Here is a 27378-nt window from a genome sequence, read left to right on the forward strand (position 1 = left end):
GTGTGTCAAAAGGTACGGCTCCACCTGCAAGAAGCCCAGCTTTGGGGGATGAAGGGATCGAGAGCAGCCCTGCGGAGAAGGGCTTGGGGGTGCTGGTGGGTGAAAGGCTGGACGTGAGCCAACAACGTGCGCTCGCAGCCCAGGAAGGCCAGACGTATCCTGGGCTGCATCCCCAGCAGCGCGGGCAGCAGGGCGAGGGCGGGGGTCCTGCCCCTCTGCCCTGCTCTGGTGAGACCCCACCCCCAGCGCCGCGTCCTGCTCCGGAGCCCCCAACACAGGAGGGACATGGAGCTGCTGGAGCGGGGCCAGAGGGGGCACAGAAATGCTCCGAGGGCTGGAGCCCCTCTGCTGCGAGGCCGGGCTGGGAGAGCTGGGGTTGTTCAGCTGGGGAAGGGGAGGCTGCGGGGAGACCTTATTGTGGCCTTTCAGTGCTTAAAGGGGGGCTGTAGGAAAGATGGGGACAACCTCTTTAGCAAGGCCTGTTGTGACAGGACAGGGTGGTGGTTTTAAATTAAAGGAGGGGAGATTTAGATCAGATATAAGGAAAAAATGTTTACAGTGAGGGTGGTGAAATGCTGGCCCAGGTTGCCCAGAGAGGCTGTGGAGGCCCCGTCCCTAGAGACACCCAAGGCCAGGCTGGACGGGGCTCTGAGCAGCCTGGTCTAGTTGCAGATGTCCCTGCTCACTGCAGGGGGGTTGGATGGATGACTTTGGTCCCTTCCAACCCAAAGCATTCGGTGGTTCTGTTCTGACTCAGGGATAGGGACACCTGCAGAGTCACTGCTAGAGGCACTGTTCAACCGCTGCAGTTCCCGGAGTGCCCCAGGCAGGCAAGAGTTCAGCTAATAGACATTCATTTAACCTACCCTGGGGGAATGCTGGCAGAGACTTGGGTGCTCTCAGTGTGTGCCGCTAAACCAAAGAGTTTCTGTTACAGAAGGAAAACACAACTGGAAAGCACCATGAGGAGTGAGCTGAGGAGCAGTGCTGGTGAGCAGCTCTTTTGCCCGAACCAGCTTGTTCAGGCACATCACGCACCTGATCCAGCAGTATCCCACCGCCCTGCCTCACTGGCGCAGCTGTAAGATGGCAAGGATTTGTCCATCAGCTAGATTTGCACTCAGACAGGGAGGGAGACGTTGGCCAGGGGAAGAGGTGGTGATTTACCAGATCAGCTCCTAATACAAAGGCAGCTTGGGCAAGGACAAGACGCCACCTGAGCTGTCCTGTGCTCATGATCAGCAGCTGGAGGTTGGTGAAGCCTGTTCAAACCATCAGCCAGGTGCCTCATCCTGCTGCTCCTGTCTGTGCAGGGAAGTGCACAACGAGCAGCATTCATGGACCCTTCCAGAGCACAACAGGGACATGGTGCAGCGTGGGTTAGGGAGGTGAGAGGGAGAGTCCTGAGCAGACACCCTTTATAGCTGGTGCCTCCATAGGTGGATATGAAGATGTCTTTTTTGACCTTTAAGAGCAGCAAAGGATGAAGAGCACCATGGGGGAAGGAGTCAAGACTCTCAAACCATGGCAAAGTGCTGCCTTACATCTCCCTCCCACAAAACAACACTGGGGAAGCTCTGCTTGAGCACCAGGCTCTGTGTCCAGGTGGATGCACAGGATCCTCCCTGCTAGGGAGCTGGGGAAGGAGGGGCGTGCTGTGCTGCCTTGGCCTCATGCACCCATGGGGGAGTCGCCAAGCCCCACGGATCAACCCCGCTGGGGCGCCCGCCACAGATAACGCCCTGCTGCAGATAAAAGCGCAGGCGTGGGGGTGGCCGTGGTGAGGACAGCAGACGATTGCAGGTGAGAGCCTGGCCCACTGCACGCTTGCTTTCGCTTTCGTGGAGCTCTTTTTTCTGTACCGTGGGTGGAGGACTGTGGGGCTGGGGCTGTATTTGGAGCATCGAGCTGAGGTCTGCCCCTCCTGCTGCTTGTGTGATGGCTTCCCCCACCTTGCTCCAGGGCTGGCCAGAGCCAGTCTCCTGGCACCAAGCAGAGCTCCTGGCACACAGCAAGGATGTGGCTGGACCCCATTGCTGCTGTCCCCAGGTATTCTTCCACAGGGAATGGGTTTAGCTTGGCATTTAAGGTGGACTCTGGGCTACTTCGGTGGCAGCGCCATGGTGGGTTCTAAGCAAAGTGCAGTAGGCACAGCCCACAGCTCTGAGCTTATTCTAATAGAGCTGATTGCTTTGGAGCAGCCTTGGGAGGTGAGTGGATCACCTTTGGGTAAAAACATCCCAAATGTCTATGTGTGGAGGACCTCCCATGCTACCCTGGCTGGTCCCTCATCCCCTCCAGCTCTTCTAACCCCATGCACCAGCTCTCCCTGCACGCTCAGTGTTGCTGCCCAGGCTGCCCAGCAAGCTGCCTGCCTGCAGCGCTGGCAGTGCGTTCTGCCCCCTGCTCCCTTTTGTGTTGCCCCCACCCTCCCAAAGCCAGGTATTCCCACCCATGCCTGAGGTCCCTGGACAGGAGGCAGCTCCCTTTCCATGTGCCACTGCAAGGACCCGCCAGGCAGCGCACTCGTGCTTGGGGAGCATTTCATTAGGAAGGGGGCACCTCGTGAGTTCCCTTAACACATACCAACAGCAGTGTCAGCACTGACCTTTCCAATGCATGGCGAGATCCACAGACTCTTGGGTTTTTTCACTTCTTGCATTTCTTTGCAGGGATGAAGGCAGAAATCTTCCTGGGATTGCTGGTGGTCCTCAGCCTGTTCCAAGCATCTGTATCTTCTTCCTATGGTATTGCCCTTTCCTCAGGTTTTGCAGATCAGGGGCTTTTCTGACTAGGAAAGATAAAGTTAAGTCTAGAAGAGTCTGAATTATTCTATTGTAAGCAGCAAAGTCCTGGAGAGGGGTCGGAAGGAGCATAGGCAGTTTGTATGTACTATGGCAGCAATCCTGGCTGTTTCACATTTTTATCAGTTAACGTCCTATCTGATTTCTTAAAATCACGTTAAAGGAGAGGTTAGTTGTCAGACCTGCTCCATCCCCACAGTACAACAATCTCCCTCCCTGCACGCTGTGCGAGGTGGCGAGCGCAGCCTCCCCCAGGGGAGCGCGGTTCAGCCCTCGGGGCTGCAGTGCCGGCCGTTGCAGCTCCCGTACTGCATTCATGCTATTTTTTATGGAGGCTGAAAACTGAATTCCCCTCTTCCTGGGGGGAGGTGTGCCCGTTCCTGCTCTCAAAGTGAGGGATGAATTATTGTCTCTTTCTGAAGTGAACTCGCTTCAGCTGCTGCAGCATTTGGTGAATCGGAGTTACCAGGGGCTGTGGAGTTTGGGGATGGGGCAATCATGCAGCGCTCTTCTAGCCCTGAATCACTGCTCCAAACATATAGAGACCTTTACCTGTTAATTAACAGTGTAAAAATTCTTATGGAAAATACATGCCTGACCTTTCATTTGTCTCAAATGTGGTCCAGGCGATGGTTTTTTTCACTGATTGTCAAAGAGGTGAACTCTGGGTTGATCAGAGAAGATATTTTTTTAAAACCTGGGGAGAATTTGGAGATATTTGTGCCCTTCATGATGATTTCTGAAGTTTTCTTCTTCCCTAGAAGCTGTAGAAAAATGCTCTCGCTCAGAGAAGCCCAGCAGGGGCTTTCCCCTCCTGTTCTGCGACCCGCAGCCAGCAGGCGATGGGGACACAATTGATTTTTGGGCGCTCACCCAAGCGGTGAGGGTGGCAGGAGGTTGCAGGACGGACTGGGGAAAGCAGAGGGGAAATCGGGCTGTGTATCGTTCTGCCTTGAGGTGAGGGGGATATATGTGCGCTTTGGCCAGTTGGTGCCATGGGGAAGGACCCAAACTCACCATAGGTGTAGTGGCAATGTGGCGGTAACCAACCTAGGATAAAAAGTAGAGGAGTAAAGACAGTGATGAGAAAAAACAGCAGACAAGAGCTCTTAATGCTTGCTGTGGCAGCCAGTTGTATCTGTGCAGGCTCTCTGAAGGCAACTGTGGCTGGAGGCACAGAAATAGGAGGAATCGCGTTAATTGGGATTGAAAATGTTGAAGAAATGGCAACTGCTCTCCTGTCAAACAGCAGGAGGGACGATGCCTACATTTCTCACGGTGGCTATTTGAAGCCTCCGCTGATGGAGATACCCTTTTCATGCCTGGAAGTGACTCTCTCAGACTCCTCTGAGGGATATATTTAGGCAGATACTTCTCTCCTTAGAGAACGAGCAGCAGCAATTACTTCCAGCACTGCTGTGCCAATAACCCTGGGTGCTGGAGGCAGGAAGAGAACCGCACTGCAGCACAGAGATGCTCCTGGGTGGGAGACAGTGCTCTCACCTCTGCTTTTTCCTTTCCCTTACTGAGATCTGCCAGTGGTGCTGTCAGACGCATCCCTCCTGAGCAGCGTGGACGAGGCCAAGCAGCTGGTGGATGCAGCCTACAAGCACACACGCAACCGGTGAGAGTCGGGGCTGGGGTCAGCTGCTGGCATCTGCTGCATGCCTTGCCTGCACTGCAGCGTCGCTGGCTTTTCCTCCTCTCTCCAGCAGAGTAGGCAAGGGTATGAGGTCCTCCAGGAGCACAGGTGGGCTGTAATCCAGCATTTTGCCTGCCTTCACCCGGTTTTACACCACGTCTCCAGTTTGTTGGGTCACTAAGAGCTGTAACTCCGTCCTCCTCCATGCACGCCATTCGTCCCAGCTCAGTATTGCTTGGCTCTGTTTCATCCCTCAGAGTTACTCCAAAGACAACTAGAGCCAGCACAGGCTCCTGCTGCTTTCCAGTGGTTCCTTCCTATGGAGGGAGCGCGCTGCTGTAGGCTGTAGTGAGGACATTTTGTGGGATCTGACAGGAGATCCCAGCTTTTGCCACCATGGCTTGGGCGTGTATGGCTTCCTACCAGCCCATATATATCCTCCTTCAGTAGCCATCCTCTGAAACCCCTTGCTGGCTTAGGGACCTCTGCACCTGAGAGGAGGCCTCAGCAGCATTAAAACAGGGTGACTTGGAGGTGTTTGAGACCTCTGGATGGGGACTGGCATCTGCAGGCTTTGATGAGCTGGATAACAGTTGAGTGAGGTTTGGTTGCCTCAGGAAGGTGAAGACCTAAGATTTGCCTTCTGGCAGGTGGAGCTGGGCAATTTAAGATCTCTTCCAGCCACCGTGCAGGGAGGTCGATGACTCTGCCTTTGTTTGCAGTTCAGACTAGTAAACATGCCAGGAGAGCTGGGGTGCCCGATGCTTAGCTGTGTAACCTGCAGGACTCTGGGCTTTGCCCCATTTCAGTCTTTCAGATTTTGTTTTACTCTCCCTTGCAGCATAAAGGAGCACCTGCAGAAAGATGTCTTGACCCCAGTAGAGCTTCTGGGATATTTCAAACAGCCGGTGGCAGGGACTCGGGCTGCTGTTCGGGCTGCAGATTACATGGAAACCGCCCTGACCCTCCTCAAGGAGAAGCTGCGAAGGGCTGTGAGGGGGGACTTCAATGTCACAGGTAGGGATCTCACTTTGCTGGGAGGAAAGTAGAAGAGGAAGATACGGGACTTGGTCACTGGGGCTTTGTGGAGCTTGGGAGGAAGGAATGAAAGGGTGTTATGATGCGCCACAAATCAAATCCCTCCCATGCAACTGCAGTGAGGCAAAGCTGAGTTATTTTTCCGTGCTCTTTTTCCATCTTAAAAAATTATTTGGGGGTTTATCACTTAATGACAGTGGCTTGTGCACTTCCCTGGTACTTTCTGCAATGCAGTGGTTTATGTACCAACAGGTCAAAGCTTGTAAGACTGTGCTAGATAATCTTCTTTTGCTTGAGAAGGGAATGAGCAAACACAAGAGTGAGGATGTGACTCACAATAGCTCAACCCCAAGGGAAGCAGTTTTTCTGCCAGTCTTCAGCCAGCAATAGTCAAAGTCAGTGCCAGATTGTTCTGCATCGGGAAAGGGATGCTCTGAGAAAGGCACGAATGGAGAATGGGAACAGAGCAATGTGAAAGGATATTTCAGCACGTGTCTTGAAGGAGCAACATCCTCCATGAGGTGGCAGTCCTGGCCTCTCTTGCTGGGAGCAAAAGGCAAATTAGGGGCAGTAGGAGAAACAGTTCAGGGACGCACAGGGAGGGCTCCTGCCATATGAAGATGAACTCATGGGGATCCCCAGCATTACAGCAAAGCACTGGCAGGCTAAGACACACATCTTGGGGTGTTCCAGCATCACTCCAGCATGGAGTGAGTGGGAAGAGGGAGGCAGGGCTGACTGTGCTCGGCTCCAGCCTCTCCATCCAGGAGTAATGCTCCAGCACCACTCCCAGATGCTCCCACCACTTCCCAGACCATCCGGCTGCCACCTCTCATCTGCCTGCCTGGGAGGCAGCAGTGGCTTCGTAAACCACGCTGTGACCCTAACTGTTGGTGGCAGCAGTGACTAGGAAACCTCTACGGGACTCAGGATGCGGTGTGTGTTAGCAGCAAAAGCTAAGAAGGCTTTGCTGGTTGAACTCAGCTACGTATCTCCCATGCATGGGAAAATCTGCACGGTGGAAATGCAAAGCCAGCATCCCCTTGAGCTGCCCTGATGGTTTCTTCTCCAGGCAGCTCTGACCAGCAGCGGTTATACACACTGGTGGCTGCTTCACAGGGGAAAAAACTTGTAACACACCACTAGGGTGACTGTAGCTGTTAGCAATTTATGGTGGAGATAAAAAGGGAGGGGAGAGGAAGGAAAGAGGATTGCTAATGCTAGAAAATCATTCCACTGCTGCACGGGACTCACCTGTAACTATAAATAAGATTTGACCACAACTTTGTTGGGTTGAATGCTTTCCAAACCAGAAAAAGCAATCTGTTGCTCTAGAGAGCATCCTCAGCACACCCTTGAGGAGGAATACCTTAAACGACAGCCCCTTGCGCTCTCCCGCATGATACTGTGATAAGAAACCATTTCAAGGGTACAAGAAGGAAAACCTTTTCCTGAGCCTGGGAGGCACCACAAACCCAGCAGGGCCAGTATGTTCCTGGATGTTTATTCTGTTGTTACCTGGCAGACTTGCTGACACCAGCTCAGCTGGGGATGATTTTCAAGGCAAGCGGATGTGACCAGCAGGATAAGAAAATAAATTGTGACACTTCTCATCACTATCGAACGATCACTGGCGAGTGCAACAACAGGTGAGGGGGCTGTGCCAGCAGAAGGATGGGTGGATGGGTCCTCCATCAGTAGAACTAGACCCACATCCCCAAGGACGATCCGTGTAGGATGCCTTCATTAGGGTTTTACACACCACAGTGTTGTTTCCTACATGTGTGGAGCTTTTAATTACAGGCTTGCTTCAAGGGTTCTTGGTGTTGTACATGAACTAGTTCTTTGGCCAAAATGTGAATAGCTCTATGTTAGGGACTGACTCTCCAGCCCAGGGTCTCTGTCATCAGGCTGCATCTTTCTTCTTTCGCCTGGGCTTTCTCTGGCTTTGCCCCTTTGCAGGGTCTCAAAGGGCTTCATGACCCAAACCCATACTGGGGCATGATCTGGCCATCTCCCTGCCCCACACTGTGCGTAGGAGGAAATCTGGGCACACGGGCTCGGAGGAAGCACCTTCTGCCTGTCCCATGATTGGACAAATGGAGGGGCACGACTGAAATGTGAGAGACAAGGGAAGCTGTGCTAAACAGTGGAGTGTTTTAAATGGGACAGCGTAGGAGCATTCCCCATGCCTCCCCTGTTACCGAGATCCTGGTAGGCAGAGCACCTCCTGGCAGCACCTCAGGCAGAGGAAGGAGCTCAGGCGGTTCTGCCTGCCTAAGCCATGCTTTAGCCTGCAGGTATCTGTATAAGTAGGGAGGGAGCTACCTGCCTCCTTCCCTTTTCAGACAGCAATGTCTTCATTCAGGAGGGGGATCTAGGCTCTGGGATAAGGACAGGTCCATCACACCTGAACCAGACCCTGAAGTGGAGAAGGTGGGCTCAGCTGTGCCCTGTGCTCTGTGTCCCTCCTTTGCTTGGCCCTAGGCAGGGCTATACCCATGGTGTATGACAGACAAGCAGAGAACACATCTTATACACGCACTCCAAAATTAAATATATTATGAGTCTAACTGAGGCTTTAATGGGCTAATTGAACTATAATAACCACTTAGTCCAATTACAGCATAGTAACACTCACAATCCAAATCACTGCATGTCTATTAAGGATCACTGGTAATACTATTAAACGAACAGGAATAGGTCTCTGCCCCTTTTCTCTGATGTTAAGCTTTCACCCTTGTTTTCCATCCATGGTCTGAGGTTGAGGGCCCTTCTTCAGGCTGGCCGACACAAGGCGTCACCAGCAACCTGAGTTTTTGCTTGGAAGAAGCTGAGGCTTGGTGTGCTTTATTACTGTTGTTGTTAAACCTGAGGTTTATTGATCGCACCAAACCCGTAGGGCTGCAGCAGCTCCCTGACCGATACACATCGCTGTACGGTGCCATTCCAAGGTTCCTGTCTCTCTCCACATCCATGAGCTCTTGGCCCTGCTGTGATCCTAATGACACTGATAGTTTGCTGTTCTTCCATTTGCTCTGGCAGGAGAAACCCATCACTAGGAGCTTCAAACAGAGCCCTGGTCAGATGGTTGCCAGCAGAATATGAGGATGGTGTGTCAGTCCCCCACGGGTGGACAGAAGGAAAGCGTTTCTCTGGATTCCCCTTTCCACTGGTAATGTTTGTAACAGTCATCTGAAAATGTAGCATCAGGGCTTAGGGATTGCCAGTCCTTGGATAGATCTCAGGCGTCAAAGTGCACGTCCACCAACCAGCACAGAGGTGATCAGGAGGAAGAAGTTAAATTCACCAACTTCAGGTTGAGCACGTGAGAATCTCCAGGGTGATCTAACACAAATGCTTTCTAACTCACTTGCTTTCAAGAAAAGCAAAGAAAATTTAATCTGATTACTGCAGAAGCAGGGGATAAAGAAAGAATTACACAATGTGTTCTTTTAAATTAAGTGCATTTAAGCCAAAGTAATTTACTCACCTTTTTTGATTTGGTTTGTGGAAGCTAGTTGTCTCCTGAAAAGCAGTATACCAGAGAATAAAATGAACAAGTGAATCTCCAGAATGAAAAATATCCAGCTAGCAATTCTGTGTGTGGGTCCATGGGTATGGCGATCTGTGCGGGGGCGTGTGGCTGTCGCGATGCCTGGACAGGAGCAGGGTCACTGTGATGTGGTTTCTCATCACTTGGGCTTGGTGCAATGACAGCACTAATGAGGAGCTCTGCAGTTTTCTGGGTCGGGTGCCTTACGCTCATGCTTTCATTGTTCTTCCTAGCTCTGCTCTGCAACACAGCGTCAGGGCTTGAGCAGAGTTTTGATGACTTTTTCTACAGTAATACATGGAGGAAGAATTGGTGGGGGAATGGCAATGGACAGGGAAGGGACAAGAAGGGAAGAGGGCTTCGGGAGAGTGTCCTGCTAGGAGTTAACTGAGATAACTTTCAAAAATTCCTAAAGACTGTTTTTTTCCACACTTGTATTTCAAATTGGTCTTTTAAAGTCTTTTGCCTCCCTTTCCCAGGCTATTCAGTATGGCTCTTGCTTAGCTGCTTCCAGGAATAACCTTGGCCTAGAGGCTCAGAAGCCTGGCTAGAGCCAGAACCATGTAATGCTCAGCAAAGGGGGCTCTCAGTAATGCCTTCCAACTCAGACAGAGATTGGGTTTTTTTCTGTGGTGCATAAGGAATGCCTTGTGAATTTTTGCTGATGAGCCTATGAACTTGCACCCATTCATGCTAGTAATTTCCTAACACACATGTTCTGCCTTCATCCCCTGCAGGTTCGAAAAGTGTCAAATGAGATTGTCCGCTTCCCGCCTGGGCAGCTCAGGATGGACCAGCAGAGATCACTCATGTTCATGCAGTGGGGCCAGTTTATTGACCACGACCTGGATTTCAGTCCAGACACCCCCGCTAGAGTCACCTTCAGTGGCAAGGTGGACTGTGACACCAGTTGTGTCAAGCAGCCCCCTTGCTTTCCTATCAAGGTACAGCCAGCCTTCCTCTTGCAGGGAAGAAGGGGAGAGGGTATCTACCTTCCAACCAGGAGATGCTGGTGGCTCCCCCAGTCCTTGGCCACAGAGTGACATCCTCACAGTGCAGGCCAAGGGGGTCAGACCGCCGTCCGTAAGGTGGTGGTGCTGGGTTCCAGGGGCTGTTCCCAGATACGTCAGGCACAGTCACAGCCTGTCTTTCCCCCGTTACCAACCATTTACCCATCTCCCGCAGTGAGGCAGCTTTGCTTTGGGGGTGTGGTGCAAGGCGACATGGGCGATGCCTAGATTGTAGTAAATGTGTCAGAGACAGGAGCTGATGCATGTCACTACCCCAGCAAGCCCATGCCTATTTGATGGTTAAATGCTCAGTAGTGCATGGGGCAAGGAAGTGATGAGCATCTCTCAACAGGGGCTAAGGCATTAGTATAATAGTCACATTACAGCCTCCAGTCCAGTAAATGCTTAATGACGTACATATCCGTGCTGCAGCCCTGCTCTCCTGCCTTTGAAAATGTACTGCAGCTCTGGCTCTCCCGTGTATCTGTACTTCCTCCCAAGGAAAACTGTGAAGGGATGGAACATCACTGAGTATTTGCCCAACACACATTTGGCAATGCAGGCAGAGTCACAGGTTCTGGATGACAACTGTCCACAATGTAAATATGGACACTAGACTCCAACATGAGATAGGAACACCTGAGCTTTAAAGATTCGGTCTGATATGTATCTATTCTGGGGAAAAAGTTTAAGAATCCATAGGACTTTATGGAAATTTAGTCATCTCCAGGCTTTCATGCATGTTTGGGGCTTGGGACTCCTAAAATAACATCTCTGCTGTCGATCTGTCCCTTCGTATCTGGGATTTATGACTGATCTCCACACTATCTAGCATGGGGACTGTCTTTGAAATGGCTCCTGCCTGACTTTTCTTATGGCTGTAGTATCACAGTGTAGTTTCTACACCCCTGAACTGGTGATGAATTATTCTTTTATCTTCCTGCAGATCCCACCCAATGACCCACGAATTAAAAACACAAAAGATTGCCTTCCTTTCTTCCGCTCAGCTCCTGCTTGTACCAGCGGCAGAGCAATTCGGGATCAGATCAACGCGCTCACCTCCTTTCTTGATGGCAGTGTGGTGTATGGCAGTGAAGTGCCTTTGGCCAACAAACTGAGGGATCGGACCAGCCGGCTGGGCTTGCTGGCTGTTAACAGGAATTTCACTGATCGGGGGAAGGCATATATGCCCTTTGACAGCTTGCGGAGGGACCAGTGTCTTATAGCTAGCAGGAGCGCTAAAATCCCTTGCTTTCTTGCAGGTAAGTTGGGTGCTGGGACCCTGAACCCTGAAATCCAGAGTGAATGATTCCACCAGCTCCCATTCACTTTTTGTTTTTCTTATTTAAGTAGGAAATGGAGCATAGCAAAACATCATGAAAGACTGAGACAGGCTGCACTAGGTAGGAGAAAGGTCTTCACTGTCTCCAGGACTTCTTTGTGACCATATGCCTAGAGCGAAGCTGCCCCATCTGTGCTCAGCAGCTTTGGGGTAGGGCCCAGAGAGCACAGGGGGCTGCTGGAGGTGACCTGGGAGCCAGTGCCCCAATGGAGCCGAGCAAACGCAGCAGTAGCAGACTGGCCTTGAAGGCATGGCTTGTCCTTACTTGTCATTTGGTGGCTGTCCCTCTTCCATCAGGATGGATACCGGTGTGATTTTGCTGGGCTGGGTCACCTCCATGAAACATTTGCCTGTGCTTCTGCGCATCAGTGCTTCTGTGGCACTGTGAGAGGAGCTTAGATCCCAGCTGGACTGAGAATGAGGCTAACCACAGACCAAGGTGACCTTTTAAGATGTGTCTCTACCACTGAGAACGCTGGGGGTGCACTGGCAGCACACTGGCCAGGACATCAGCACAGGCCTTCGGTCCATTAAGACAGCCTCCTGCTCCATTTATCCTTTGTCATGCTTTTGGTGTCCTCTTGACCACTTCTTCAACCCAAAACAACTCCTTTCGTCCTAGTCAGCCTCCCAGATCCATGCTTCCCCTCCAACCAAAACACTGCACAGATACCACAACATTCTCATCTGCTACTGTTTGCTGTCTTCTCCTGTCCCTATCACAGAGAGACAAAACAACTGACCTCTTGGAGCCCTGACTATTGCTCCCTTCTCCCTGGCTCCTGCTGGTGAGCACCAGGATGTTGCCACAAGACCGCAGGACCCGAGAGAGGGATGTTTCTGATAGACCTTGTGAAGTAGTGTCTCGCTCCCTGGTCCTTCTCTTTCGGTGAGGTAACTGCTCACCCCCTGGCTAGCTGCTGCTGGCTCTGGCCACACGGGGCTGCTCATGGCACTGCCAGAGAAACCTTGAGGGCACCTCAGATCTCATCAGCTGTGGTGGTGATTTCTATTCTCTTGACCCCCTACATATCTGGCCCAAGCTCCTCTGGACAAGATCCCCATGGTCCTTGGATACCGTCAGGACCTGGTTGTGGGACTGGTGGGAGAGCTGAGCTTGGTGTCATCCTCCAGGACCCTCCTTTTGAGCTGTTGAAATTTTATGTTTCCTTCAGCCTCTCACACCTCTCTGTCTGTCCAATCTGTTGTTCCATGTTTTCAGCTGCTTCTCCAGATCTGTGCAGGTTTCTCCATGGTGAGGACCACACAGGACCTGTGGCTAAAGGCAGATGCCCAGTGAGAGGCAGAACAGGCGGGTGTATCGAATGCTTCCCCAGGTGGGCTCCCAGCTAGGGGCTGCTGGAGCAGTTGCTGTTCCCTAGCTGGGGACACGGACATCAATGAATTTATAGTGAACAGTTCAGGCTGGCTCGGAAGCTCCTTTGAAAATGCAGCGTCTTATTTGTGACTTTTCCGGTCAATGAGAACTGGGAAATTTTGCATGTGCAGTTGCCTAACACGGTTCAGCGATTTCCTACTGGAGCTCTGTTGGAAGCCCTGGGTGGATGCGTTCTTCTTGTGAAAACCTCACAGTGCTTCTTTTGTTTCTTCTTCCGCCGTCTCTTACAGACATCCTTTGACAGTAAATGAAAAGGGCTCTGTGATGAATGCAAGAGCAAATCCTTCTATTTACTATGGGATTAGGGGACTACATACAACATATTTGCTTTTCTCTGAGTGCCTCTTTATATCCTCGTCACCTGCTTGATCTTGGGTTTCCTGCCCTAGATGTTTGAAGAAGGATATAAGTTTTCATTGCGATGTCATTTGTAATTTATTCCTTCAAGTTCTGACTCATTTTGCTTTTACTTTAACTCACCAGAGAGCTTAATTGTGACTGTCATCTTGCTTTGGCTGTAGTTTCGGCTGGTTTGAAGGATGCCTTCTGGCTTTCAGAGAGCCCCGGCCATCCTGACTTCCCTCTGCCCATTTTAATTTCTGTCTTGAGCTGTAAGACTCTTTCTCAGATATGGGACCCTGGGGAACACCTACTTGTATTCAGCTTCTTAAGTTAATGCCCCTAGCCCTTATCTGAGAAAAATAAAACAACCCGTCCCGATCTCTCTGTGATGCTGAGCACAGCCATGGTGGCACCTTGGCTTTTGCTGCCTCAGCAGAAATCTTCAGTTTCGCTGGTGCTCTCCAACCCTCAGGGCCCAGATCCTGGTTTCCTTCTCCTGTGTGTTTCTTGCCCATCTTCTTCACAATGCAGATATTGAGACATCTAAACATTTCTCCGTGTATGCTTCCCAATGTGACATTCACCTCCTTCCAGTGGGAGGCAGCCAAGCAGCAGGTCACTGGCAGTACAAGTCTGCTTACTTGTGATACTCCTAGGTGATTCTCGAGCAAACGAGATGCTGGAGCTGGCGTGCATGCACACGCTCTTTGTGCGTGAGCACAACCGCCTGGCTAGAGCGCTGAAGAGACTAAATCCCCACTGGAATGGAGAGAAGCTCTACCAGGAGGCACGAAAGATCCTGGGTGCCATGATCCAGGTACCAGCCACCGTGTCGTATGTCCTGACTCTGCTGCCTTGTCTTGCATTCTCACAGAATTAACGTGGGCTTTGTTAGTGTGGGGTGTCCAAAGGGTGCAGTATTTTGGGGTGCAAATGACCAAATTCTTTCCACCAGCCCCTTTCATCCAAAAAATCACAAAGAGATACTTGAAATAACAAGCACAGGGGTCCCTGTACTATTAAATTTCCAAATTGCTTGATGGGTTTTTAACGGCACATTTTTGTTTGGGAAACATGGGGACAGAAAAGTTTTTCTAACCAGTGTTTGGTATAGGATAAAATTGGTACTGGAGATTTGGATTAAAAATCCTCTGGGTTGTGAGTCTCCTCTCAAGAAGCCCCATGTGCTGGTGGTGCAACCAGCCATGGCATTCCTCTGTCCTTACTCCTTTGGGTCAGGGTCCCTCAGGACTATGCTGCACCGCAGACTGCACTCTGAATGAGATCCTAGGGTCACAGAAATGTTTCTGTGCTTGGAAAGGAACTCTCAAGGTCTCTTGTCCAGCCTCTGGTTTGGAGTCAGACCAACTTCAAAGCCAGATGCGGTTTCACAGCCAACAGGAAAGGCCGGCTCCTATGAGAGAAGACAATGTGGGGTTTCCAAAGGCAGTGTTTAGTCATACTTAATTGGAAACCTGCCTTCTGAGTTGGCTCAACAAACAAACAAACAAACGAATAAAAAGCAGGCATATCAAAAGGTTTAAGTTTTTAAAACTGTCAATTTAAATATAGTATTGTTGAAGAAACATGTTGGCTAAGCCAGTGTAGAGAGACTCAAACAATTGTACTAAAAACATTGTCTCTATCATCATGTTTATATCAACAATTTCATCTCCTTGCAGTTTTTCGGACAATCAAGACATTTTCCCCTACTGACAGAGAGTTTGATTTTTTCCAATTATATTGTGCAGCCTCCTCAATATCCCAAAGACACACGAGGCATGGGTTGGAAACCTCTGCTATGGGAGGCCTTACACAGCTGCCTGTGGGTGGTGATATCGTCTGTGCCAGCAGTGTTGATTTTGTCACCTGAGCCGTGTAGGGAGGGAGGGAGGAGGAAACGCAGGTCTACCTGGCTGGCAGGAATCCCCTCTACCTATAGAGGGAGGGATTATTTGGAGGATTTGGCAGGCTTTCATCTTGCTCTGACCTGCCAAGGTGTTGAGGCAGGGAGGAGTGTGGGGACACCTGAATGCCAAGTCCTCAGCAGCAACAGGCAGAGGGTCCTGGTGCACAGGCAGAGGATGAGCGTGGGTCAGGCACAAGCAGTGTCCTTGCTTCATGATGTTCCTGGAGCAGTAATGCCCACTTTGCATTTTCATGCAAATCACTGCCTGTCCGTGCAAATCTCATTACTGCTAGACAGTGTAGAGCTCCCACCATGCATGGCTGGAGAAACCAGGGGCCCAGGCAGTGGCCTGGAGTGCCTTTGTCTGAGCCTGGAGCTGCACCACCTGTGGCATGGTACAATGGCCAGGTGCAGAAGAGGCTTTGAACCAAGGCCACAGAGCTGAAGAAACAAAATGTCACTCAACAGTGCCAGAAAGGATCCTCACCACACTGCCAGAGCAGCTGGGTGAAGGTCTGATGAGGTGAAAGAAAGGTTGGCCCTGGGGAGCCTCTCGGTTCCACATCTGTGCTAGCAAAATCTCCTACATAAATCCCATCAAAGAAGTTCAGCGTGACAGCTCCTGCAGTTTGAGACAGAAGCAATAACTTTGCTTCCGAAGAAACTGATGGCCAAGTAATTAATGATTCATGCTTTCCTTGTTTCCCCCTAGATTATAACCTACAGGGACTACCTGCCTCTTCTGTTGGGAACCAGTTTCCAGAGGTTGATTCCCAGGTACCGGGGCTACAATGAATCTGTGGATCCTCGAATATCCAATGTCTTCACCCTGGCTTTTCGTTTTGCTCATGCTTCAGTTCCCCCGACTGTTGACCGCTTAAATAAAAATTACAAGCCCATAGGTCCCAAAATCCAACTCAGAAATGCCTTCTTTGCTGTCTGGAGAATCATTAAACAAGGTAAAGCCTTTCTTGCACCTCTGCAGTGTATGTTTATTTAATTCAGCCTTTTCTGCCTTCTCTGGATGAGCTGCTGCTTCAACCAAATTTAAAAGCAGTTCGCATTAAATGTATTAAATGACCTTTGCTACCAGCCAGAGTTTTTCCCAACACAGCTGTTCTCTGCAGTCAAATGTGGTCCATCTTATTATGAAGTGTGCATTGCTTAATTGCTGTAGACTCTAAGAACATTATTCAAAGTATTTTCTTTTTAATTATTTAAGTGCAGGAAAATTGATCCTCTTGTAGTAGAAGCTTCTAATTAAATATGTGTTAAGTTCGCCTGAGCCTCTTACACACACGTGTGTCATCCTGCACTGCTTACAAGTCCCTGTGTAACCCTTGCAGGTGGTATTGACCCCTTTCTCCGGAGCCTGATGGCTAATCAGGCCAAGTTGATGACACAGCAGCAAATGGTTGTGGATGAGCTCCGGGATCGGATGTTTGAGCAGGTTGAAAGGATTGGGTTTGATTTACCTGCTCTTAACATGCAGCGTAGCAGAGATCATGGCCTCCCAGGTAAGTTGACTGCGGCAGCAGAGCTTCCAAAGAAAAACAAGTGGAAATCAGGCAGTTCTGTGATTGAACATTGAGAAACAGCTCCAGCCAATGCTTGGCTGAAATGACTCTTTCCCAAACCTTTTCATCATTTCTGTACAACCATAGGTAAGTGGATAGGAGGTTGAACAATGAAGTCAGAGCCTGGGTGGAGCTGGAGGAGACAGGTGGAGGCACGTGGCCAGAAGAGCAGGGCATGCACACGGGCATTGCACAGACCAGAGTCACACACTCAGTAACTGACTCATTTGTTTAGTTGTTCAAATGGCAAAGTTGGGAAAGTAGTTCAGCAACAAGTCTACAGGATTGGAATTAGGGCCAGAAGTCCTCCATGGCTTCTCTCCAAGCATCTGTAGTGGTCCAGCCCAGCCACATGTGACTGGAAGAGCGGATCCCAATATGTGAGGAAAATCTCACTGTAATTTCTCTATAAAGACTGTGTCACTGAAAAAAAGGCATGTTAGAACCACTCTCAGGGCTCTGCAAGATGCAGAAACAGTGTAATGGCATTGCAAGATGAACTTGAAAAATAGAGTGTTGATAGGACTTTGCAGCTGGCTTGTGAGTGTGTTGTTGCCCAACAGTGTTATTAGCCTGGAGCTACTGTGTCAGCAACGTCCTGGGGGGTGCAGTAAGGCCCACTTTGAAACTGATGAAAAGTGTGCTGGATTCACAAGTTTTAAGCCTAGACAGAGGCTTTTCAATACATCCAGGTGCACAGTCAGGTCACAGGATTGCTCTGTCTTTGCTGTAACAGAAGGCTGTGATTTTTCCATGCTTTGTCTAGGAACACTATCGTGCAGAACCTGATCTGAACCACAAATCCTCAGTTTATAGCTTTGACTGCTGATCTGCTGCAGTGGAACTGACATGTATGTCTAGTGTGGATTTGTGTTTAGCTCCTAGCCTTTGGGTCTCAGCCCGCCCCCGAGTGCTACTGTGCTCTTTGATGTTAGATAACCTATGAAGAGGACGACAGTAGCGCAAGATCAAAAAGCTTCCTAATTCTTTTTCTGATAAAGCAAATTCTCAGTCTCCTTGAATTGCTTGATAGTGGTGACGTCCAGGCACCATATGCTGTATCTTCTTCTCTGAATTCTCAGTTTTTAGACATCCTGCTCACATCAGAGATGTACGCTGCAGCATCATCTCACTTCTGCACCTAACAGTTCACTGAGTTGGCAGGTAGGAGGACGCATTAGTGTTCCATAGAATTTTCCTCTACTTAAGCGGTCAATTGATAAGACAATTAGTCGCAAATTACTCTTTGCTGGGTATGTGTCCTGCCCACCAAGATGCAGAATAATGCACCAGTTGTGGTCCAGTGGATTTTCAGCTGTTTGCAGTACAGAAAAATTAGTCCATCTGGCAAAGTCCAGTGGCCCTCTCCCACCTGAAGTAACTTGGGCTTTGAGGAGATCCCCTGCAGTGTGGGGTGGCTTGTCCATGTGGCTAGAGAGGGACACGAGCGAGACCAGCTGTGGGGAAGTACTTGGCCACTATCCTGTTGTACAAAAAGAGGTAGTATCAACATCTTGTCCAGATTCACTTTCAATGAAGGCAACATCAAAGAGTTTTATGAGGACCTCTCTCCTGTGGCTCTAGCTGAAGGTAGCAGAGACTGTATGCTCCCTGAGCTCCCTTTGGTTTCCTGGGTCACAGTGAAGATGAGACAGCCATTAGGCATGCCCAGACCCTTCATCTGAGCACCCACAGCACAGGGTTAGGAGTAGTCATGGCATACACAGGATCAGCTGCCTGAGCATAGGCCTCCTTTGTTATTTAAAATTCCCTGGGGTCACTCCTCTGGCTCTCTGCTGCACCTTCAGCAGGGCATGGTCTCTTGTAGGTTCTCAGTCACATCACCAGCAGGTTGTTTCAGACACCATGGCTCTGGAGCCAGTTCACAGGCACTGCTGAGTGGAACAGCAAAACGGTGCTGGAAGGTGGTGGAGCAACTTCCACTGGCAGAGATCACTTGCAAAGACATGGCCCTTTCACAACAGCAGTGAAATACTAGGTGGGATGGTCTGGCTCTGGAGGAGTGGGAAGCCAATGACATTAACAGCCATAGAGGAAAATTTAGAAAAATATTTGAAACATATTGGGACCCTACCTGTGCCCCAGCTTTGGGAAAGAGAGGAAAAAATGTCTTTCCCAGGAGGAGGAAATGCATTACTGATCTATCTGCTCTGATACCCAACTACTTGCAGGTTATAACTCCTGGAGACAATTCTGTGGGCTCTCACAACCTTCTGGATTGAAGGAACTTGCTCAAGTGTTGAGGAATCGTAGCCTGGCAAAGAAGTTCATACAGCTGTATGGGACACCAAAGAATATTGACATTTGGATCGGGGCACTTGCAGAGCCCTTTGTGAAAGGAGGCAGAGTTGGCCCTCTCATGGCTTGTCTCATTGGCACCCAGTTCAGGAACGTTCGTGATGGGGACAGGTAAGAGAGGAGCTGGGTATTTAAACCCCAAAGGACAGAGGGAGACTGGAGGTTATGTGAATTTTTAATGCAGATTTGGAAACTGTTCCAGTTTTGCTTTTTTTCTCATTACTCCTCCAAATGTTTCTTTCCCATTCTGGTGATGCTTTTGTTCCCTGTTTGAATGATGGTTGAGATCCTAGGCTAAGATCCCTTGGCAGCCAAGTGTTTTTGCTCTCAGCCCTTTCACTGCCAGTCACTACTTGTGCAAATTGGACTGCCCTCTCCATGCTGATGGGCCCAGTGTGAACATTTGAGCCCTTTTCCTCCTTCAGATAAGTGGTGTCAAGGAGCCCCATGTTACTGTGTGTTCCAACAGAAGCTCATTCCAGCAAAGGGAAATATATAACTACCTTAACAAGAAAAGCAGGTACAGCTCTAAAGGTGGGAAAACAGGATCTAGAAGGATTGACTTCATCAATCAGAGAAGAAGCCGTCAGGTTCAATCAGCCTAAATGGCTTGCAGTGACAGTAGGTGCTCAGCATCTGTTAATGTGGTGGGTCATGCTTTGGATAGTTTTGAAAATTTGCCTGCAGACCAAGGAATATTGCTGAAGGGCTAACTCACTTTCAGGCTTTGCAGGGAGTAAAAGAGATTAATCGTTCTCTCTTGGTTAAGTCCCAGCTCAGCCCAAGCTGCTTCCCCAGCACTGGCAGCAGCCCTGTCCCCTCTCTGGGGGCTGCTCCTTCCAGGCTGCTGTGCCCTGCAAAAGTCAAACATCTGTCCGCCTTCCCATCTCCTGAGTTTGCAAGACACAGCTTTGCACCATCGCGGTGTCCTATGTCCTCCTCAGGGATCTTAGAGATGATTTTTCACTATTTCTCCTTTCCACCCCAGTTGTGAGTTTGACATGTAGCAGTGTTTGGGCTTCACTTGCACCAGGGTACAGGTGGGTTGGGCTTTGCTTGCCAGCCAAAATCATTTGAGCAGTGTTGTGCTTTCAACATACCTGAAGTCCTCCTTCTCCTTGAAGTTGCTCAGGGCCACCAGGTGCAGAAATGAGTTATGTGCCCCATTTTAAGCTGCATTTCTGAAGCAAGGTCCCTGTACTTACTAGCAGTATTGCTTGAAAATGGGATCATGACCACTGTTTCTGGGAAACTCTTCTGCCCAGAAAGGCTTACTATGAGCTCAAAACTCAGTATTGGGAGCTTAAAGGCAAATGCTCTACTGCACATCTAGAAATCCTATTCTTATGGCAGGATACAAGAACCCTTTTTTTTTTAAAAGGGGGTAATTATAGGGCTGGCTCCAGCATGGCGATCATGTGGATGTAACCACAGTCTGCATACAGTATGTGCAGACTCTTCTATTTGAAAGAGGGTGCCTGTGCCTCATTTGAGGGAACACAGGGCAAGGCTCTAATTCAGTTGCATTTTGGTTACATGTCCATGGCAGAAAAGCAAGTTAAATTATCCAGCTGGTGAGTCAGGGCTCTTGATTTAAATAACAGAAATTTAAATTTGTTCTTGGCAAAAGAAATGTGTTATCGGTGTTAATGGGACATAACATTGCAGGAGTCTTGAATGTGAAGAAGCCAGAAGGCAAAAATCTGCTGTGTCTTCTTTCTCCTGCAGGTTTTGGTGGCAGAACAGAGGGGTTTTCACTCCTCAGCAGCGCTTTTCACTGGCCAAAATCTCCTTGTCACGAATAATATGTGACAACACCCACATTTCTAAAGTACCAAGACATATCTTCCAGGCTAACAGATACCCTTATGGCTTTGTGAGCTGCAGCCAGATCCCAAAGCTGGACCTCAGCGCCTGGAAGTCGAAGAGGACTGAGGAAGTTTCAGAGGAAGGTATAAGCTTCAAACAGCAGACAGTTCCTGCCTGCAAACGTGTGAGATAACCAGACCCCGAGGCTCTAAAACAGAGCTGCCTAACACAGGTCTGAACATGTTTGCCAGGTACATATCTAGCACGTGCTTAGGTACTAATTTCATCAGGTCCACTGTGAGTAGCTCCAACATGCGTTTTCTCTGGCATCGGCATTGCAAGACCAAGCTAAGCGCGCTGCTCTGGGAGTTTTCTGATTAACAGAATTTTCAGTTTAGCTCTCCGGTGTCGATGCCTATGCTTTTCTGCATGGGCAGTGATGCCCAGACTGGGGAGGCTAGTCTTTCTGTCTAGGCAGTTCATTTGTCTTTTGCACAGCTCTGAGCAGGCTGTCAGCACATCCTGGTCAGACCAAAAGCAGCTCTGCACTTGAGTAGAGATTCCCACTTTATGGAAGAGGCTGTAGAGTGTGACTTCTGCTAGGAAAGGTTTTGCCCATATTTGCAGTATTTCCCTCAGCTGCCTTCAGGATTTGTAAAGTTCTTGAGGTTTAATGCTTTTCTTCCAAAAACGCTCTCTGAAATCCCTGGGAAGTAGACGGAGGCAAGATCGGCTCTCCCCTGGGAAAGTGGGCTGCTTCAGTGCCTTAGGGCCATGCCTTTTCCTAACAAAGCATTGTGTGTCCTTTGCTGTGGTGGTCAGGCCCTGCCCTGCTCTCGTGCCAATATCCAGCCTGTGAGAAGGAACAAACCTCTGCAGCTAACAGCAATCATTAGGAGCTCAGACAACTCTCTCTGCAGTCAGCGCCCATGTTTCAGGAGGATGGTGCGTTAGATTCGCCACAGGGCTATGGGATTATCAGTTTGAAAGTGTGGCAGGGTACAACCATAGACACCATCTTCATGGTGCCAAAAAAATGAAACTTGTAGGATCCTGTAGTTAAGGAGGGATCCCTGGAGGTCTTTGGAGCAATCGGGACTAGTACCAAAGTTATTGGTCCCTCTTTTCCAGCTTAACCTATGGAAATAAATCACACAAGATAACAGGGAACTATGGCATATCCTTTTCTTTTTTGTTAATACACTGCTTTTTATGTCCTGTAGAAGAAGCATCTGGTGAATTTTAATACTGAACATTGAGGATTCCCCAGAAGTCCAGACTTGGGAAGCTGTTGAGATTGATTTTTTTTTCTTTTTCACCCTGTGTATGCTTTTACTGCCTGAAATGTTTGAGCATGATTGCTGTCATTTGCTCAATTTAGATTGCATGAAGCCTTTTCAGTGAGATGGAGTCCAGACATGAAAAGATGTCCCAGATCTGCACAGATCACTCAATATCACAAACCAAAGCAAAATGAGTTATCCAGAGACTGACTCCCAATCAAACCAACTTGGGAAATTTCACATACACTGTTTTTCAGTAAGCTTTACTGTCAAAAACATGTTTTGGACCCTCCTTTCAAGGTTTCCAACCTACATAGAAAGAGAGGGGCACTGGAATGACTGCTTACTCTTGCGCTCCAATTTTTTTTGCTTAAAAAAAGTATGAACTTCAGTTTCCAGAGAAAAATCTACTCATTTCGTTGTGACTTTGAATGAAGCAGCAATATCTGCCATGCACCCCCAAACAGACTTGTTTGAAATGGCACATTTCAGCTTTTGCTTGAATATGGAATGAAGAAATCGTCCACATGGAAGAAAGATGTTCTTTCGTCTTTTTTTGCTCTTAGCCCAGAATGCCTAAGGCATCATCTAGTGTGATGGAAAACTGTGACAAGTTATTCCTGCGTCCTGTCGGTGTACAGGTGATGGGATGTGTCCTGCAAAGATAAGAACAGTCTTAAAGCACAAGAAAGTAAAAGCTAATCTAGCCTTACTCCACCTTTGTCCCCTCAATATCTTATCTTGAAAGACATCAAAGTTGCTTTCTCCGTCCTCTGTGATTTGCTGTGTTACTGCTGTTGATCAATAAATTGCAATTTTGAGCCGAGGCCAAAATGTTCCTTGCACATTGTAAAAGGTGCAGTAACCACAGGTGAGTGGAGGATGGTGGTAAGTTTTGTATGGGGATATTGGACAAAGCAGATTCGAGAACCTGTGTATTTTTAACAAAAGAAGATATTCATTGCTGAAGTCTCTGACCCATACTTCTGTGTCGTGTGGTGCTATGAAATATTCCTCAGAGAAAGGGGCTGGCACAGGATTTAGTTCCAACCAACACTTGACAATAATCTACACCTTATCATCCCCAAAATGGGAATAATCCCCATGGGGTCTTCAGAGAAAAAGAACAGGCATAAATAACGACTTCTGCCTGCACTTGGCTCGGGCGGAGGGGTGATGCTGGGGCTGCGTAACACCGCGGGTGTGTAGCTGATAAACATAAGCCTGGACACGTTTTGAAGGCAGCAAGCATGCAGGCTTGCCTTAGCAGTGGGTTGAAGCCCACTGTTTCTTGGGTAACTTCCTGGTGCTGAGAGCTTCAAGGGAGCCAACAGATTTGATGAGTGTGAGGTGCCTGACTACATGGGCACTGTATGTCGCAGTCTCTCTAGCTTTAGTTTTCTAGTGTTGTCTAACTCTAATGTCTGCACTTCCAGCATCTTTTCAGCCCCTTGGGGACAGAGGAGGTCTCATTCATTACCTTTTGTCTTCATCTATTAACTTTAGGAGGAGGAAAAGACTGGCTCAAAATCACCCATGATCTTTCTGCATGCACTAAGCACAGAGCACCTGGTTGGTTTTTTTTTTCTAATTTTAGCTGAAAAGGATGAAATATGGAAAGTTTAATCTAGTTTATCAGCTTGATTACCTAATCAAACCCTTGAAATTCGTGTATGGCAGGATGGAAGCTGTTGCAGTAGGACTGCCCAGAGCATGCCTTCCCTGGCTGCGGAGCCTCTGGGAAGGGGAACACAATCTGCAAGAGCTGAGATGGGATAGTTTGCCCTGCTCAGCCTCTGCTGCTGGTTTCAGAAATGCAGCTCTCCCTCCCAGCTCTGTTGGGGCCTCTCATTCACTTTCTTTCCCATCTACAGCCTCTCCAGCTGTTTCAGCTCTGGGAGTGGTTGTCCATCCTGAGTCTGTCTTGCTCAGGACCTTCTCCCAGTGATGACTATACTTCACTTGAGTGGAGGCCTACCTAGGTGGACTGTGGGCTGGAGTACAACATGTACAAAAGAAGGCTGAGGAAGACAGATTTGCTTAGTCTGGAGAAGGACAGAGGGAGGGTGATTTCTATTCAGTCTTTGACTTCCCAGTGAGTAGCTATGAAGCCAGATGTTTTTCGGAGGCACACAGTGAAAGGATAAGAGGTAATAGACATGGGTTGCAACAAGAGAAATTCCCATTAGACAAAGAAAAACATTATTCCCCATGACAGTGTTGCAATGCGGACACAGGGACCAGAGGCCTATTGGGATCTGCATCCTTGGAGATTCTCCAAACTTGTCTAGATAAAGCCCTGAGCAAGCTAATCTGCTTTTGGAGTTAACCTTGCTCTGAGTAGCTGGCTGGACTGCAGACCTCCAGGGGTCCCTTCCCACATCAATTCTTCTGTGATACAGTGATAAACAGATTTATTTGCCAGCCCACAGTTCACCTGGCTGTGCTCTACCCCCTTGGATGCAAGTCCTATAGCACAAGCTATTCTAGCCTGTCACATTACATTTCTGTCAGGGCTGTCTGGATGCCATGGAAATCTTCATGAGTCAGTACACAATTACTTGCAGGAACTCTTCTTCTCCTGTCATTATGAAAATTTCCAGCTATGTCTTTACTCATAAGTAGGTATCTGAAGCTAATCTGGGCCTTGTAAAACTGAGTGATGCATGAATTCATCAGGGAGCTGCAGCTGGAGCGTGATAAATAGAGTTTCCTCAGTCTTGATGACCCATCTGTAATATAACTACTCTGGAATCCCTCTGACGTTTTTAGTATCAATGTTAATGCCTCTTTTTAACTGTGTAGTAAATGTATGCACTAGATGAGTTCCCTTCAGTACTGTTCTCCTTTTGAAGACTGGGTGGCTGATGTGGTCCTTGGCACTGAGCAGTCCCAACACTTTGCCCTTTGATAGCTTTTTCCAGGCTGTTCCAGTGGAGATATTTCTGCCAGCACTTTCCAGTGGGAATTGCTCCCATTTCAGAATCCAGTCCTCTTATTTTGTCCTGAAATCATTGCTTCCGCATTAAGTCAGTTGTGTTCTTTAACTTAAGCAACTCTTCTCTTTCACCAGCGTTGCTGTATTGAAGGCCATTTTCTTCTGAGCTTTCATTTGCTTACCATGAACAAGACAATTTTCTTAGCCTTTTCCCATTAGATTAGATCACCTTCCCTGCCTCTACCTCTGTCTACTGGCTGATGTGTGGCTTTGCAGAGTTGGTGAGTAGGAGAGTCATTAAAGCTGCCTGATGAAAGCTCATGATACGAGGAAGCCCCTCCTCTCCCTATCTAAGATTCACTTAGATTGGGCCAGGCTCTGTAAAGAGTGCAAAGACCCAGGGGCAAAAGGGACTCAACTGAGCATGGATACATTTAGTCTGGAAACTGGGAGCTGTAGTTTCTGAAAATGTCTTACAGGTTAGGCAAGACCTGACTGCTTTTGAAATGGAATCATGATGGATCTGTCATAGAATCATTAAGGCTGGAAAAGACCTCTAAGATCATCAAGTTCAACTGTTAACCCAACACTCCTAGGCCTCCTAAACCATGTCCCGAAGTGCCACATCTACACATTTTTGCTCTACACCACCTCTCTGGGCAGCCTGTCCCAATGCCCAATCACTCTTTCAGTAAAGAACTTTTTCCAACCTAAACCTCCCCAACGCAACCGGAGGCCGTTTCCTCTCCAATCGCTTGTTCCTTGGGAGCAGAGACCAGCCCCCCCCTCACTCCAGCCCCTCTCAGGCAGCTGCAGAGAGCGAGAAGGGCTCCCCTCAGCCCCCCCTTCTCCAGGCTAAACCCCCCCAGCCCCCTCAGCCGCCCCCCAGCACACTTGTGCTCCAGACCCTGCCCCAGCCCCGCTGCCCTTCTCTGGACACGCTCCAGCCCCTCAAGGCCCTTCTTGTCCCGAGGGGCCCAAACCTGAGCCCAGCATTCGAGGTGGGGCCTCCCCAGGGCCGAGCACAGGGGCCCCATCCCTGCCCGGCTCCTGCTGGCCACCCCAGTGCTGACACAAGCCCGGGGGCTGGTGGCCTCCTTGGCCACCCGGGCACTGCTGGCTCATGCCCAGCCGGCTGTCAGCCAGCACCCCCAGGGCCTTCTCTGCCGGGCACTTCCCAGCCCCTCTGCCCCGGGCCTGGGGCGCTGCCTGGGGTCGGTGTGACCCAAGGGCAGGACCCGGCACTTGGCCATGTTACACCTCATACAGTTGGCCTCGGCCCGGTCAATCTAGGTGATAGTGATCCTTGCAGCAGAAGAAAATTATAGCTCAGGATTTTAGTATCTCTGGGTTTGGATATGAGCCGACTGTCTCTCTGCGGTGAGTTGGGAATGGCATAATTTTTATGTCTTCACATCCTTGGCTTTTTCCATACTTATCAGAGATACTGACCAGATGTTGAAATCCCCAGATAACCATTAGCCTAGCTTCAAACTCTTGCCTATCTGATGTCTTCCTGGGAGCGTGTCTGTCCTCAGTGCTCCAAGTGTGTGGAGTTACCTTTCTGCATAGAGCAGCTCAGTGATGCCCAGCCGATGGTGGGTGTTGCTCAGTTTCGTGGTGCCATGGAGAAGCACTCCTCTCATAAACTGGCCACGCCAAGGGCCTGACACAGCCCCACACTTGTAAATCTGCTTATGTGGGTCCTTCTCTGACTGTGTTCTGTTTTGACCGTGGAGAGACCACCATTTGTGCTGGAGACGTTTTTCCGTCTTCCCCTCATGTTCAGGATCTTGTGTTCTTGTAGATCAGCTGTATTTTAGGGTTGCTGTGATCCTCTGGGTAAGTCATCAACGTGCTACAGCTTAGTACCTGTTTGGTAGCACACACTATACTGCAGGAACACAATTTCCCTACAGCCTTGATAAAAGGATTTGCAAATTACCATCAGTGACTTAACAATAAAGCTCTTCAGTAATTTGTGATGAGTTCCTATTTGCACGCTTCCCTGTCCCTGGACCTTCTGGATGAGTTTTCATGTGCAGAGTTGTTTCAGATGTTCCTCTTGCATTAGGAGCCTGACAACAGCAGGCTTGATTTAAAAGCTACAGCTGCCCTTGCAGGACAGCCATTCAAAGTGCCTTTCACTGGCATTACTTTTTAGGAACCTCTCTCCTGGTAGGTCAGGATGAACCATTTGGGTGTGTCAAAGGCCCAACTGTGAAAGGCCATAATTGATAATGATGAGATACTAAGAAGGTTAATAGGCATTAGGAAAGTAACTGCTGGATCAGACCTTGGATAAGCACAAAGCAGCTGTGGCTAGTCCCTATGAACTGGCTCCTAAAGGGAGCTAGCATCTGCAGCTCCAGTGCAGAGCCGCCTCAGTGCGTGGGTCCAATGTGCACAC

General features: G+C 49.2%; 1 protein-coding gene across 1 annotated transcript; it reads left to right on the top strand.

The window, feature by feature from the left end:
- The first annotated feature begins 517 nt into the window (after positions 1 to 517).
- LOC104049832 (myeloperoxidase) lies at positions 518 to 22856 on the top strand. Its single transcript, XM_064467867.1, has 14 exons — positions 518 to 1803; positions 2673 to 2747; positions 4335 to 4428; positions 5288 to 5463; positions 7010 to 7133; positions 8530 to 8659; positions 9778 to 9984; positions 10997 to 11312; positions 13790 to 13950; positions 15755 to 16001; positions 16389 to 16559; positions 18812 to 19049; positions 20667 to 20890; positions 21971 to 22856. Exons 2-14 carry the CDS (start codon positions 2675 to 2677, stop codon positions 21991 to 21993), a joined length of 2184 nt encoding a protein of 727 aa, XP_064323937.1. The 5' UTR covers positions 518 to 1803; positions 2673 to 2674; the 3' UTR covers positions 21994 to 22856.
- The last annotated feature ends 4522 nt before the right edge of the window (positions 22857 to 27378 follow it).

The sequence above is a fragment of the Phalacrocorax carbo genome, chromosome 17 (assembly GCF_963921805.1).
Source record: "Phalacrocorax carbo chromosome 17, bPhaCar2.1, whole genome shotgun sequence".
In the NCBI taxonomy this organism is placed as follows: Eukaryota; Metazoa; Chordata; class Aves; order Suliformes; family Phalacrocoracidae; genus Phalacrocorax; species Phalacrocorax carbo.